The 15,221-nt window shown below is 40.3% G+C and overlaps 1 protein-coding gene across 1 annotated transcript in view; it reads left to right on the top strand.

Moving 5' to 3' along the window:
* The window catches only part of LOC311156081 (von Willebrand factor D and EGF domain-containing protein-like), a gene marked incomplete at its 3' end in the record, with an annotated part of 152,569 nt that extends 149,327 nt beyond the window's left edge, over positions 1 to 3,242 (top strand). The window contains exon 26 of the mRNA XM_084209764.1: positions 3,139 to 3,242. Within this exon, the coding sequence (XP_084065890.1) occupies positions 3,139 to 3,242 (104 nt within the window). The remainder of the gene's footprint in view (positions 1 to 3,138) is intronic.
* Positions 3,243 to 15,221: the final 11,979 nt, after the last annotated feature.

Here is a 15,221-nt window from a genome sequence, read left to right on the forward strand (position 1 = left end):
CTCCCAGTGATGTATCCTAACTGCAACCAAGGGAAGACACAAATGTGTTTATACCCATGGCATTAGGAGTGGTCCCCAAGAGAGATGGAAAACTCACCAAACCCTGCAGTCTCTGGGTCAAGATGCCAGGGCTTTCTTAAGAGGAGGGCAAAAAAACCAAAGTGAGTCTTTTCAAAGTCATGCCAGTACCTGGGAGGATTGCGATAATTTGATTTGCTCTCCTAGTGTCTGATAATTTATTTAGTTTTCCTGGGAGAGACTCTAGCATTTTTGTTTGCTATTTTGAAATTGGAACTCCTCCACAGAGGCCAAGGAGTGGGACTAGGAAGGATCCAAACTAGTTATCATTAACAAATGTTGAAGTCTGCCTGATGGGTATTGAGATGGAGTTGTATTTAAAAAAGTTAAAGAAAGGGAGGACAAGGTGGAGATGTCAGGAGGGAAAAGGGGGGAGATAACACTGCATTCATTTACCTAAAGGTGCTTGTGAATTCCTTGGCAAAAAGAGTTTCTTCCTCAGAGGGCAGGCGGGCAGAAGTGCTCCTCCAGTTCAGAACAGGTTTGGTGCTGACTTGAACCCTTAGTTCACTTTGAATTGAGCTCCTTTGGATTTATCACTGAAGTCAGAGATGCCAGAAGTGATAAAGGCAGTTTATGCTATATTTTCATAGCTACCTGGTCATTTGTAAGGCAGCTGAAAAAAAAAAAAAAAGGCAGAAATGGAAAGTTGAAAGTCAGTTTCAACTTATGTATTTTATTCTGATCAAGACTGGACCTCACCTGTTGCTGAAACCATTGCTGAATTATTAATTTGACTCCCTGCAGCTGAGACTGCTGTCAGTACAAAAAAGAAAAAAAAAAACAAAAACAAACAAAAAAACCCAAAAACAACAGGAATGTGATTGTTTGATCACATTCAAGGTTAAAAATATACAGAGTAAGGTTAAAAATATACAGAAAATGTAAGCAACAAAAGAAAAAAAGGTGAAACATCCATCTGAACAAGTGCTAGTGTCCTCATTACCCCTGCTTGATTTTACTTTCTAAGAGGTGGTGGGAAGATATCGTCCAAGTTTCTCAAAACAAAATCTATAGATTTTCAACTGATTTTAGGAGAGCAGGTCAGTGCTGGGGACATTATGGCCCATGAATATCAAAAAGTACAAAGTGATTTTAAATCTAGAACCAAACTTTATGGTTTGGGCTGATCTTTTCTGAATTCTGAACGTCTGAGCTGTTTTATAAGTGAAATATGAATTGATCCAAGATTGTGGATCAAAATCTCTTACTGGAGATGTGAGATCAAAGGGGAGAGAAGAAGGAAGAGGGAAAATAAGAGATTAAATGATTTCAGAGTTAGGGAGGCCATGACCCTTTGAACTCGTGCAGGTTTGAACCAGTGGTTGCAGCATTTTTTAACAGCTCAGCAAGAACTGTAGATCCCTGTTAGCCTGAGTAAGCAGAGGCCAGGATTGCAGCATGGATCAGGAGAGGGGGAGAAAGAAGGAGATGGAGGATGACAGTTTGAGGGCTGGGGTCCAAGCAGCCCCTATAATCATGGCCATGCCTGCCCTGCCTGAGGGCAGGTCAGGATGCTGAGGGATACAGGAGGCTTGGCACAGAATGAAATGCAAATGTAGCAGCCAAGCAAGGGCAGCAATACAGCTCCAAAAGCTGCCAGTGCAGCAGCATCTGGGCTGAAGGCAGAGACCAGCACACAAAGTGCCACAAAAGCAATATTTCACTGCATCACAGGAGTAATTAGGGAACCTAAATCTACCTCCTTAAAAATGCCTGATCATCCCTTAGAGAGGAACAAAAGGTTATACTCCCATCAAATGAAAGTTGCTGCATTTTTGCATGCTGTCTTTTAGTAATCATCCCTATTTTGGGGCTCCAGCAGGATTTCACCTCCTGCAGGAGAGGTCTGAGGGGGGGCTGTGGTCATGCAGAGTCCTGTGTGCAGTGACAGCTCAGCAGCCAGGATTGCTGCAGCATGAACACTCACAAAGGCAGCACAACCTCGGGGTGATGGAGGCACTGCTGTGCTTTAGCTGCCAGCCCCTGGGAGGAGCTGGGTGTCCCACAGCCACCCATCCCTGCAGGCAGGGAGGAACAACTGATGGGAAGGGGTCACTGCCAGCTCCACTGGGCATACAAAGCTCTGGACATGGCAGGAGCCTCGGGGCACAAATGTGTTCTCACTGCCAAACTCCTCCTGACTCGGCTCTCCTAGCCCAGTGCAGCCACTTGCTGTGTTACACAGCTTTTTGTACTCCACCCAATTATCCAATGCCTCCTTCCATGTAAAATGCAAACCATTCCCACCCCCACCACGCTGGCACTGCCGTGTTCCTGAATTACCCAGCCTCTGATGGGTGCTTCCTACACTTACCTTAACAGGCAAGGAGAGACAGGACAGGAGGAATTTGGGTACCTGCCTGCATCAAGGCAGGATGGGATTGCAGATGTGTGACCTCCCAGGAAGGTGGGATTTTAATGCTGGGTGTTCTAAATGCAGCTTAATCGATGGCACAAAAAACTAGCTATTCAAATTTTTCATGAAGTCAACAAAAAGCACACCTGGCTTCTTGTGTTTGAAAGAACAACTCAGCTCTCACATCTTATTTGTACAAAAGAATAAAATAAAAAGGTAAGTGTTTTAACAAGTAATGGTTCAAAAGGGCAATGGAAGAATAGATCTTTAGGTTTTATGCTTGGTTGAATGCAAAATCACACCCAAAACTGTGTGAAAACAATCCATCCTCATCAAGGCTTTTCTTATCCAAATGAATATCTCAGAACAGGAAGGAGGAATTTTCCCAAATGGAAGTGAAAACTCTAACAATCTTTGACCTGTCCACTTGCTTTTCTGAGAATCTTTGCAATCAGCCTCTCTGCTCTGGTGAGGCACCCCTTCCAGAGCTTCAGCCAAAGCATTTCCACATGACACAGCATTTCCCATAATGATTTCTGGGACCCATCAAGCCTCTGTGTTTCAGATTCTCAATTCCAAACCACTTTTCTGTTCCTTGTTTTTAACTACAAGCCAACTAACCTTCTGCAAGGAAGCAAGTGAGCCTCCACTGAAGTCTTCCCTCATTTCCCAGCCCTCACATTCTTGGTTTGTCCCTGCAGGTGTGTGTGAGCCCACGTGCATGAACGGGGGGAGATGCGTCCGCCCCAACGTCTGTGACTGCCCGTCTGGCTGGAGGGGAAAGCTCTGCAGCAAACCTCTGTGAGCACCTCTGCTGCTATCCAAGTTTATATTCATTAGCCCAGTCAACAGCAATTTGCAATCTCCTAATACTAAAAACCAGCACAGAACTGTTTTGCTACTTCAGCAGTTTGAAGAAATAACAGTTTTAAGCACAGGTGCTACAGGATGCTGTAAACACTTGGTGCTTGCAGAGGAGGAAAAGCTGTGTGGGGGAACCCTGGTTCTGCTTCATGCAGCTCTGTTATACATCTTGTTATGGAAATTCATTTTTACAGTATTAAACTTGAAGCATTGATTTTATGTTTTAACAGCTTCACATATTTTGTTATATTCTGCAGAGAAATGTCATGTATTTCAAAGTACAGAACTATCTAAAGCCTGCTATAAAGCTTTCCAAGCTGATGTACTCTCAAGGTCATCGGTGCATAATTTGGAGAATGACGTGTTCTTACTCTGTAACTCTGACTACAGTTACATAAAAATGTAATTAAAAAAAAAACCTCTCACCCTAAAATATTTTCAAGGAATATTTTTCCATACATGGCTATTCATTACCATGAAGTTGACAGATAAACTGAATAAATTTATAATCAAGATGACATACTGCATGTAAACCAGATTAAAATATTGGCTTTTTACCCTTTGGGTCCTGCTAGTAAATATGATTTCAGAACCAGTGGCTTGAATTTATAATATTAATAATTTATTCAGAAATGCTGAAGGAAGGAAGTGTCTCTCTTACATATACACCAGATCATGCCCTCACTCTTTCAGGATCTCTGAACAAAATATATATGCAATAAACATATCAAATTTTTCTATTAAAATATTTGTTTTTTACATGGAATATGTAGTGCATGAACGTATCATAGAGAGATTATTCTTAGCTGATGATGAGCTAAGCATTACAAATGCCAAGTCTCCCAGCAGACAGTTATCAGAGAGAAATTCCTTAAAGAGAAAATATCAAAGATTCCTGATGGTCATGATGATGATGTGATGAACAGAACACACCCATTCCTTTGGAAGTCAGCTGTTGTGAACAGGCTTATAAAAAAGAAATCTCTTAAAGAACAAAGAGGAGGCTTGTTGCATAAAAAAAGGTAAGCCTGTTTATTGCAAAACCAAACTGGATAAGCCAGAGACTTGTACCAACTTAGTAACCATAATTATAATGCAGGGGTGTTTCCAGGGAAACTGGCTGCAAGGAAAGACCTGGCTGTCCAGCACCTTGGGCCTTTTAAAGTCTCTCAACTCGGCTGATTGGGGCGCTCAGGATCTGGGTTGTGACAGGTCTGTTCTCCCTGTCTTTAACTGGTTTATAGCCTGGATTGTTCTGAACCAGTCATTTTGGTATTTTCACTTCTCATTGGTTGATTTTTCCTCCTTTAACTGAGGCTGTGCTCCATGAGGCAATGTTTCTAGAGATTTCCTTGTCATTTTACAATGACTGCCACTTTATCTTTTCCCTGGTTCCACTCCCCCTCCATAAATACACAGCAGTATCAATTTCTTATACAACCAATTACAATTAGTTGCTTGTATTAATTAGTTGCTTGTATAAGATGTATTAGTCATCTTAAAGGTCCTGTCCAACCTAAAGGATTCCATGATTCTATTACTTGTAAAAGTCAACCCTAACATGATTAGCACCTAAATTCTTCCTGTGATTTGTCAGAACTGTCCTATGCTGCCAGTAAAACTGCTTCTTTCAAAGACATTCCTAGACTCAACATAAGAGGACTGACTCATCTTTTTTCCCCACATCAACCTGTCAGGCAAAATAAGTACTTTTTAAATTAAATCATTTGAAATACAAGGTTAAAAGGAGAGGTCAAGGAGAAAAGGAAGTGGAGTACCCATTCTCTATACCCAAGTGGCATTAAGCACAGAAATTCTTTGTGTCTGCTAACCTTAGAGCCTGACCCTGTAAATTCTGCTTGTTCAGGCTGACCAAGGTGGCTGGAAACATTTGCATTTGGGGGGTTGGAAGACCTGGAATGGGAAGAGATCTGTTATTGCCAATTACATCCAGGGTCACTTCAGTTTGTGGCTGCCATTAGCTTTACAGCAAAAGGGTATGAGGAAAATATCAAGGCATTGTCCCCTGTAAAGGGCATTATCTCCTTTATCTTCCTTTCCCTCACACTCACAGAGCATAATTACTTATGGAAATCTTCTGTCAGCTAACTCCCAATGGCTGTGTAATTGTTTCTTTGTGCCAGCTGTCTTCTAGTTCAAACACGGGAATGTTTAAAGTTATTGATGGCATATTCTTGACTCAGTTTATAAAATAAATAAACAAATCGTGCTTGCTCCTCTGAAAGGCAAGCAGGACTAGCATTAACAATTTCTGCTGTCCTATGCAGGCACACAAGCCAGGTGATTTTTTATAGATTTATCTAACCTTTGAAACTTTGCTCCAAATCCCTTCATCTGCTAGTCATTCTGATTTTACTACTTCTTCCCATAGTGGAGGTTAAATATTTTTTTTTTTTTTTTGTCCAAAAGGCTCTGGCTGAAACTCCCAGGTCCCACAGCAACCCCAAATTTCTGCTTTTTTGAAGAGAAGGAGGGAAGACTTTTGTCAGAGAGCAGATGGTGAGGTCTTACGATGCTGCTCCAGGGTATTCCCAGCGAGGCAGGGGGGAAGCAGGGGAGCAGGAAAGCCTTCATCCTCACAGATGTTAGGCATGGAAGTGCAACCCTGAAAGTAAGTCATGTTTCATGCTTAATGGGAGGCTATTCCCTCAAACCCTGGACTCAGTGTATTTATCTGTCTGAACAGGAGAAGCCTCCCTTGCTCACCTCCTCCTCAGCCCTGGCAGAGGCTGCAGCAGCACAGAGGGCTGAAACCAGCCCCTGGTTTTGCTGTTTTTATTGCTCTTGTACTGCTCTGGCCTCTGTCCCATCTCCCAGCAGCACAGGGACAGTGGGCCAAACCCACAGGCTCTGCCAGAACCCCTCAGCTCCTGGCAAGGAGCTCTGGTTCATCACCCCACTCCCCTGTGCAAAACTGCTTTGTCACATTTAAGCTCCTGAGGCTTCCCTGAGCTCAGCACCCCTGCCTTGCTCGGATGTGTATTCCTAAATTCTGTGTTCCACTGTAACATCAACCTAGATTTGCACCACTTTAACCACAGACTTTGGCTAATAAACTCAACAACAGAGCAAAATGTTCACATTGTAAGATAAGAAAGTAGTAGCTGCCACATTATATGAAAATATTATTTCATATTTATATTTATTTATTCTATGACATTAATTTAAATCAAAACTACAGGTTTTTATACTGTATTTGAATATTTCAATTCATACTATTAATTCTATGTTTTTAAATGATTCATCTCCAATATTTGTATTTTGTTAATCTCAGTAGTTTCCATTTCATAGTGCAAATGTTCCATCTCACTCCACAAGTAACAATTCAGAGGATAGGTGTTTCCAACAATCACTCTAATCCAGAATCCATCAGGGCAGGATTTTTTCTCAGGGGCTTTTTCAAGGGCAGGAGATGATCAGATAATCCCAGCTTTGTTCTTTGTTTCCAGCCTGTGAATTCACTCGACTGTCCTTGTCAGGATGGTGGTGATGGAAATACAGACACAGGTTTCATCTAAACCCTGAACCTCATTTTTTCCTCCCTGGCTCCCTAACACATTGAGGAGGGTGACTAAACCACAGGACACACAGAGACTTCCACTGCTATTTCTGGACATTTCCCTGATGGAACAGGTTGGTGCAGTCCTTTACACTGAGATAGCCAGAGCAGGTTCCTAAGCCAACAGAAGGAACAATGGATGAATACTAAGAAATCACCTTGGACATCTCCTTGGACATCTACTTTTTGATTTGTCTTTCATAAGAGTCCCAGATCACCTCCATCTGTTCAGTTTCTAACTCACAAAGACCTGAGCCCACCTGGACCATTCAAGAGGATGTTTGGGGGCAGCAGCTGCCACAATAATTCCTCTCTAAACACTTTCTTTCTTCAGCCTTCTACTAAACCAGAAAAGGCAAAACATTCTCTACTTTTAGGTCTCTAATAATTTATCTATTTACAACCTCAAATACTGATGTCTCAGAGTTTCTTGTCACCTTTCTCCAGGAACAAAGACATCCATCTCTACCACAAGTGGTAACCCAAAAGGCTTCAGCCCTCCAGCAGGCAAACCCACAGACAGCATCCTAGAACAGATTTTCCATTCTACTGCCATAAAGATTGGCAACATCTAAGGCAGAATAATTTTATATCTAAAATATTTTGAAAATGCCTCAGAGAGCTAGAATGGGCTGTAATATCAGAGGTAACAGGGAGCTTAAAACTAATTTGGAGCAGCTCTGCTACATTTTGGAGATGCAATCACACAGGCAAAAACTGTCTCTTTTGCAACAATGCACAATGAAATTGCATGTCCATGTCATGCAGTGAATTATGATTTCTTAATGCTAAAATCAAATTCACAATGACATTCCAGAGGTGCAGGAAAGTTTATTTACAGTTTCACCAGTCCCTGGCTGCAACCAGAGAACTTGGCAAGAGCAAAAGAGACTTTCAGGAGACATTGATAATGGATAAAACACAATAGTCCTCCTTTATCAGACTGTAAATAAAGAGGTCAGTCAAAAGAGTAGTTTTCTTCCCCAGTCATCTGTAACTGAACAGAATGGCTTCTGAAAGAGAATCAATAAAATAGGTCATTTGTCCCAACAAATAAGGTGTGTGGGGGAATGCACACGTTAGCCTGATAAATACCTGTGACTTTGAGGGGCACAGTTTAAGGAATAATGGTCAATGTTCAGACTGTTCTGCAAATGTAGGGAAATAACCTTTTGGAAGAACAGGTTAAAAAAAGTCATTTGAAATATTCAATGTGTCTGAACTATAGAAAGGAGCAGCTTTTTAGAGGGTTCTTCCATTAGAAGCTTTTTTGTCTTACTCAGTTTTTAGCTTCCATGGCTGCAAAAATATCCAAAAACTTGCCTTTCTGAAAAGAAAGAATCAGTATCCCAGGGTCACCATGTTTTCCCATCAGTGATTTCATTCCTATTTCTTATTAGACACCAGTTTAAAGATCCATGCCTGTTGCTTCCCCTTTCCTCTTGGGCTGGTAACTCACATCTCTTTCTTGGGCTCAGAAAGAAATGAACATCTGGCAGCAGAACCTGATCACCCTGACAGATGCACCCAAAACACAGCTCAGTAAAGTCAGGAGGCTTCTGGCCAGGGGTACAGGTCTGTTGTTCAAGGCTCTGAATGCAGGATCAAGGTATAATTCTAACAATTAATTATAAAGTATAAGAAGGTTATAGTTGTGAAGGATGTTCATCATTAAAATTCATGCTGCTGTCTTCTGTTCTAATATTATTGAACCCATACTGGCTCCTCATTGCCCTTCAGAATAACTTCTCTTTATTTGCATGTTATAAGTGTCAAGCTTATGGCCTTATAATTTCCTCAATATTCTTCCCATTCTCTCTCTCTGCCTTGAACAACATCCTAGGCAGGATTTCCTCAAGCTTTCCTCTGTAACCCCTCCAAACCTTAAAAAAAGCAAATAATTTTGAAAAGAATGCCATTCACATGCAAATTATAGCTCTGTTCTTTTAACATGCAGGATAAAACTCTTTCTGTAATTGGCATTTATTGATTATAATTTTAACATAAGCTTAGCCTGTTAAATGACTTTGCTGAATCTGTACAGGATAATGCATACATAGCTGGTGTCATTTTTAGTGTTTAGTGGCTTAGCATCCCTTGTAAATACATTTATGAAATATTCATTTGAACTTCAGCTCTGTTATTATCCTCTGTGATGTCAATTCCAATTTTCCTCCAAAATGTTTTTAACTTTTCTCCTAACTGAGCTCTTGTTTTTCTGAGCACTACAGAAAGAAGCTGGGGGGTGAACAGGGAGAGATAGACAGGAAGAAAAGGATGAAAAAAGGAGGAAATATTTTCCCTTTTTGAAATTTATTTTCACATGCTGAGAATCAGGGAAACCACAGACAGAAAAAAAAAATCCTGGTAGCTCATCTAATGCCCATGAGTACCAGAACACCCCCAGATGCTATAGGGAGCTGCAGAAAATCCACTTCTCCTGGCATTACCTGTTCCTATTTTATCTGCTGCCAAGATGAAAGGCAAATCAGCTTCTGTTTTTCTCCAGCCCATATTCATATCAAACAAATAATAGAAATATACACAATTCTTTCTCTAAAAGTATTATCACACACAGGTCTCTCTCTTCCTGCCTACCATACAGCAGAACAAAACTTGCTGGGGCACAAGGAGCCTTTTCTGCTGACAATGCAATCCCTGTTGGGAAATGGTTTTGTTCCAGGGAGCCAAACTCTGATTTTCCAATTGTAATTCTGTCCTTTCAAGGTTCATGGAGGAAATTCTGTCCTTTCAAGGTTCATGGAGGAGCTGGAGTAGCACTCCAGAGATGATAAGCTCCCTGTTCTAGCCTGAGTGTGTTTTCATTCCTCCTCTGCCCCCTCTCCCTGCCTGATCATAAAAACACTCTCTTGCCAAGCTGGTTACAGTCTCTCCTCTTTAAGATGTGTAGAGTGGCAGCAAGGCTGGTTCTTTGCTTCTCTACCCCATAGCTGTGAAGTTTGTTAGAGATATTTAGATTTTAATATCCCTCACTCTGTCCAAACCTCAGCCTGACAGAACAAACCCAATGCAAATTCCCGGCCATTCCATGATGCCAAGGTCATTGTAGCAATTATTCTAACTCTGAGAATCACTTTTGGATGCCTCAGGATCCCACAATGTGTTTCCTAAAGAAGTTTGCCCTGGTCTATCTCTGAGACTTCAGATCTCAACACAAAGACTTTGCACAAAGTTAAATCTGAGGCAGAATTAGAACCTAAGTGCAACAAACTGAAATTGTGGAATTTGATCCTTCAGCCCCTTCATTTTTTTTATGTTGATCTTCTGTAGGAAAAAGAAAAAAAAATCTCACAGGAATGCAGCAAATTCATTTAAATCTGATGGAAGATCCTGCTCCATCATGGAGGAGATTGGTCACAGACATGTGTCTACTTTATTTTCAGCTCTGTCTTAAGGGGGCATGGTTGGCAGCTGCCTGTATTCCTCTGCCACACAAGAAAATGTAAAAAAAAACCCTTGTTGAGTCACATCTGTCCAGTTTTTAAGGCATTTAGTTTGATTGCATGAAACTAGGATACAATATTCTGGCAATATTTATAGAAGGTTTAGCTCATGAGATCTAATTAAAATACTGTGATGTGTGTTCTTCTTGAATTGGTGCCCTCTGAATGGGCTGTTCTTTTTCCTCTATGCCAAAACAATGTCATAACAATGGAAATTGCTAATGAGGATGAAAAACCAGCTGAAATTTGACTAATTGCTTTTTTCTCTCTTAAAAATAATAGAAGACTGATCCTTTTATTAACAGAATATCCTCAAATTGATGGGCCTTTATAAATGCAGTGGTGCTCTAGATAAAACATTTCTCTGGTTTCTTTTCCTTGGGATAAGTAGTTCATTACTAATTCTCTGTGGCCATGAAATCAAATGTTCTTATTTGGTTTCCAGAGGTGTGAAGTGTGAAGTTCACCAAATTCTCCCATTTATTTATTTCTTGTGATAGAATCACCTTTGGGACTACATGTTTTAACATATTCTTTCATCTCAGCTCGAGGTCAGCTCTTTTAACAGCTGTTCTTTATTTCAATTGGAACAAAAGAAAATCAATTTTGGCACAAATCTTGCCGAACCATCAATGCCCAGAACGTATCCTGGCCTTGTACTGATCCATTTCCAGCTGAGCCAAGGTCACTACTTTGTCAGTCTTCTCTTTCCCCCATCAGTGGGGAAAAAAGGAAAAACTAAAAATTGAAAGCATAAGAGACACAGAGGCATGAGAAGTCTATGACAAACCATCTTTAATTTTCAGTATTTCCAAACATTCACATCCTGATTACTTAGAATAAGTGCATTTCTAAAGAACTTTGTCTCTCATTTGTGGCACTTTGTGAGCAAAACTGTCAGTTTGGGAGCAGATGCAGCAGACCAAATGTCTGTGCTTGCAGAAGTGGTTATGCTGGCTCAGCATGTGAGAAGGTGGTAAGGCTCAAAGCCACTGAACTTTGTGGTGGCAACAAAAATAACCAGATGTAACTGAAATAGCTTACAGGTAAATGAATAAAGCCTTGTCAACCCTGTGGAAAATGTAAATAAGATTATAGAATATTTGAAATGAAGTTGAATGACTGCTCAGCTGAAGACTAGGCCTGTATTCAATTTCTAGATATTTTTTTTCCCCCTTTTTATGCCTTACCCAATCAGACAGGTCTGACTACCAGAATGGCTATTGCAAATCTGGCAGCTGTGCCTGACCTGGCCATCACACCAGTGGGTTTTTTTCAGCCACAGTCATTGCCCAAACCACAATCACAATTCCTGTCAGATGTCCTGGCTGGCCCAACCTCCACCTCTCAAACTGGAGGCTGCCCCATCATTTACCTGTACTAGAAGGCTAGGGGCAAAAATCAATGTATTTTCATTACAATTATATAACATATTAGGAGAAAACATGAAACCCTATTCAGATAGTCACTTAATTTTGCTGCTGATAATTAGAATTTAATATCACAATTAAAGTTCTGTATAGAGTTTTTTAACAAGTACATTCTCCTAATAAACTACATCTCCTACATCAATACTGAAATCATCTGATGTAGATAAGATGAATAAGTGATGTAATTTTCTATACATAAAAAAGCCTATTTAACAGGTTGGCCATAGCCTAGGAGAGTAAGGTGCACATTTTCTCAAATAATTACCAGAAGTAGTCTAAGTGAAGGCAGGGATATTCCAAAATAAACTGGAATTATTCTCTGCAGGTGCTTCCATTCAGGAGACTTCCCTTGCTAGGTCAAGAGTCGACCTTTTGGATCCATCAGACCAAGAGCAACATGACTGCTTTAAAGAATTATTCTAGTTGTGAATGTGCAAAGTATGATATTTGTCTTTTCACAAATGAAGTGGAAGTCTATTACACTTAGAAGAAAATATTAAATAATAATAATAAAAAAAAATCAATCTTCCTTTTCCACATGAATAAACGATTACACACTAAATCAGTCCTGACAGAAAAAGAAAGTAGAAAAAGACTTTGCAAATTATGTATGTCCAAAATGCCAAGTCACCAGTGGCACATGCAAACACACATGTCTCTGTAGCAATGATTCCTCTCACAGTTTTTAAGATTGTTTGAAGCACACTTCAGTTTCAGGGCTTATTCTGCAGAAATCCTGACTGGACAATCTGACATGGACATGATGTGAAGAAGGAAATGTTCTGAATAAAAGGGACTTAACAGGTTCCCTTCAATCTGTGAGCCTTGCTGAAAGCTAAATTCAGTTAGTAATTAAAATTATGGATTTCATGGTGTCTAATAAAAATTGCATGGCTTATGTAATATGAAAGCAAAAGAGCTACTCCTCCAAAAAGTCAAGACTGTGAGAGATATGAAAATGAAAAGGTAACTTACTAGCATGGATTATAGTAAACTGTACACATACCCTCATTTCTGTAAAAAACTTGGGATGATAAGCCTCCCAAAAGTTCATTTATCAGACTGGATTGGGTGCAATGAACAATCTGTGTAAGCTTTAATCAACTTCTCCAAGCCTGTCAGTCATGGAAACCTCGTGGTTTATCAGAGTCATTGTTCAAGTGTTTAACTGCATTATTAGAGCACAGTTCTGACTTCCCTTACACTGAACACAAAGTCTGCTGTGAGTAGAATTGATGCTGCTTGGTGCCACCTTGGTGAGCACAGGGAAAAGTTAGCTCAGGTCTCTCAGGGGCAGCATTTCCATGGCTGGAGAAAACCCTAACCTCTGATTTTATCCCATTTTCCTGAGCCAAACCAACCAAGTTGCAACCCCTGTTCTCTGTCCAAACTCCAGTTTCCCCACGTCCTTCCTGGTGTGCTGTAGTTGCCTCTCCTGGCTCTGATTAATACATTTAAACAAAGAGATTTACATTTTTCTGCCACAGCCCTGTACAAGCCCTGTCTTTCCCACAGCCCTGATAGATTATCACTTATTTCCCTTCCTATCTGGCATTAGTGCAGTTGACTTTTCCTCTGAAAGCACCAACTTTATTCTCTTTACTTCATTTTGTCTTATGGATTTCAAGCTGCTTCACCCATTTATTGAAAATATTTTTAATTCTAAGCCTTGCACTGCCTCTGAGTGTGACATTGTTCAAGAATGTGGTGGTGGATAGCAGAAAAATCAGGACCTACAGACTATTGATAAAATTATTCCTTGATGATGTTCTCTCAAACAGGCCTTGCTCCTTAGTGATTTATTATGAATCATACTTACTTGTTATGACTGAGTCATATCAGAAGTCTCCCTAAAGTGAAAAACATCTGTTCTTGTGGGCAGAGTGACTTCCTCCCTCACTAGGCTTGAGGAGCTTATAAATTGATTGTTTAAAAATTTATGTTAGCATCTCCCCAGACACCAACTTAGTCTGAATCTTTGGCTGTCATTCCCTTGCTTTTTTTTTCTTATTTTTTCTCATCCAAAGACATGTACTGTGCCTATTGGGACTATTTATACCCTTTGGGAGTTCTCAAAGCAAATCACTGCTGGTTTAGAAACTGCATCTTTCAATATGCTGGGGTAACTCTGAGGATCTCTTGACCTGCAAAAGCTGCTTCACGTAAAGACCCTCTTGTTTGCTGAGATGTTCCATATGGGGAGTTAATACTCAGCAGACAGCATGCCATAAATGCAAATCCCAGTTATTGCCCAGCCATTTAACCTTGTAAACAGACCTCAAATCACACTTTTCTGAATCTACATGCTCAGTTCCTTCCCTGTTCTCCCTTGCATTCATCTTCTCTTGCTAATTCTGATCATGTCAAGCCTTCTGTCACATTTAACCCTTCTGTGGAGAGTGAAGAAGAGGCACTGAGCACATCAGCCTTGCCTGTGTCACCTGCAACCTTCTCTCCTCCCTGCTGGTTTTACCACTGCATTTTGCTATGGGAGTTAAAACTCAGGCTTTGCTCTGTTTCTGTTATGAATCTTCGAATAATGGGAACAATACAGTAGCAGTGACACGTAAAATTTCTCAGAGAAACCTGGATCAAAGTGGAGAGGAGCAGCCTCTTCCCTCCCTTCAGCAGCAGCTGACCAGGGATGCTCTAGGTGACTGCACCTGAACTTAACTGGGGAAAAGAATGCAAGGTAATTGTTCCTCATCCACTTTAGGACACTGCTTTCCTCCTTTAAACTTAATTTTTAGTCTTCAAGTTATTCGCATAAAATTAGAGTGAAATATTGATTTTCAGCATCTATTTTTTCAGAGTACAGACTGAAAACGCTAAGGAAATAGAATCATGGACTCAACAGAGTGGTTCAGCTTGGAAGGGACCTTAAAGATCACCTAGTTCCATCCTCCCTGTCCTTTATTTTTCTTTTCTTTGCACCAAGTATCTGCAGGGCAAGAATTATTTACTGTGGAAATACTGAAAATGTCACAAATCCAATCAAATTGTCTGATGTGAATAGAAGCAGAGAGCTGGAAAAAAAAATAAAAAGGCCTAACTGAACTAACTGAAGAATTCTTTTTTTTTTTTTTTTACCCCACAAAGTAAATAGTGCCTGGAGTCTGGTTTTGCCAGTATATTTGGAAAAGCTGGATGGCCCATATTTGTTTAATCAAGTTATTCCCCATTCTCTGCTGTAATCTTTAGCATTGCTCCCATTCGTGCTGTTAAGATTCCTGGAGGAGCAATATACATTTCCCTAAATTATTCTTCATCTACATCCTATTTCTCACATTTATATTGCCAATTGATTTGCAATTCATTTTGTGACATTTTTGGTTTACTTTGCTTTGGACTTCTGCTAAACAAAGCCTGCCAGCAGCATTCCTCAGAAGGCTAATGAACTTGCTAGAATAGCAATCACTCTCTTAGAAACCTTGTGCGTATTTTTA

The sequence above is a fragment of the Fringilla coelebs genome, assembly GCF_963513975.1.
Source record: "Fringilla coelebs genome assembly, chromosome: 7".
In the NCBI taxonomy this organism is placed as follows: Eukaryota; Metazoa; Chordata; class Aves; order Passeriformes; family Fringillidae; genus Fringilla; species Fringilla coelebs.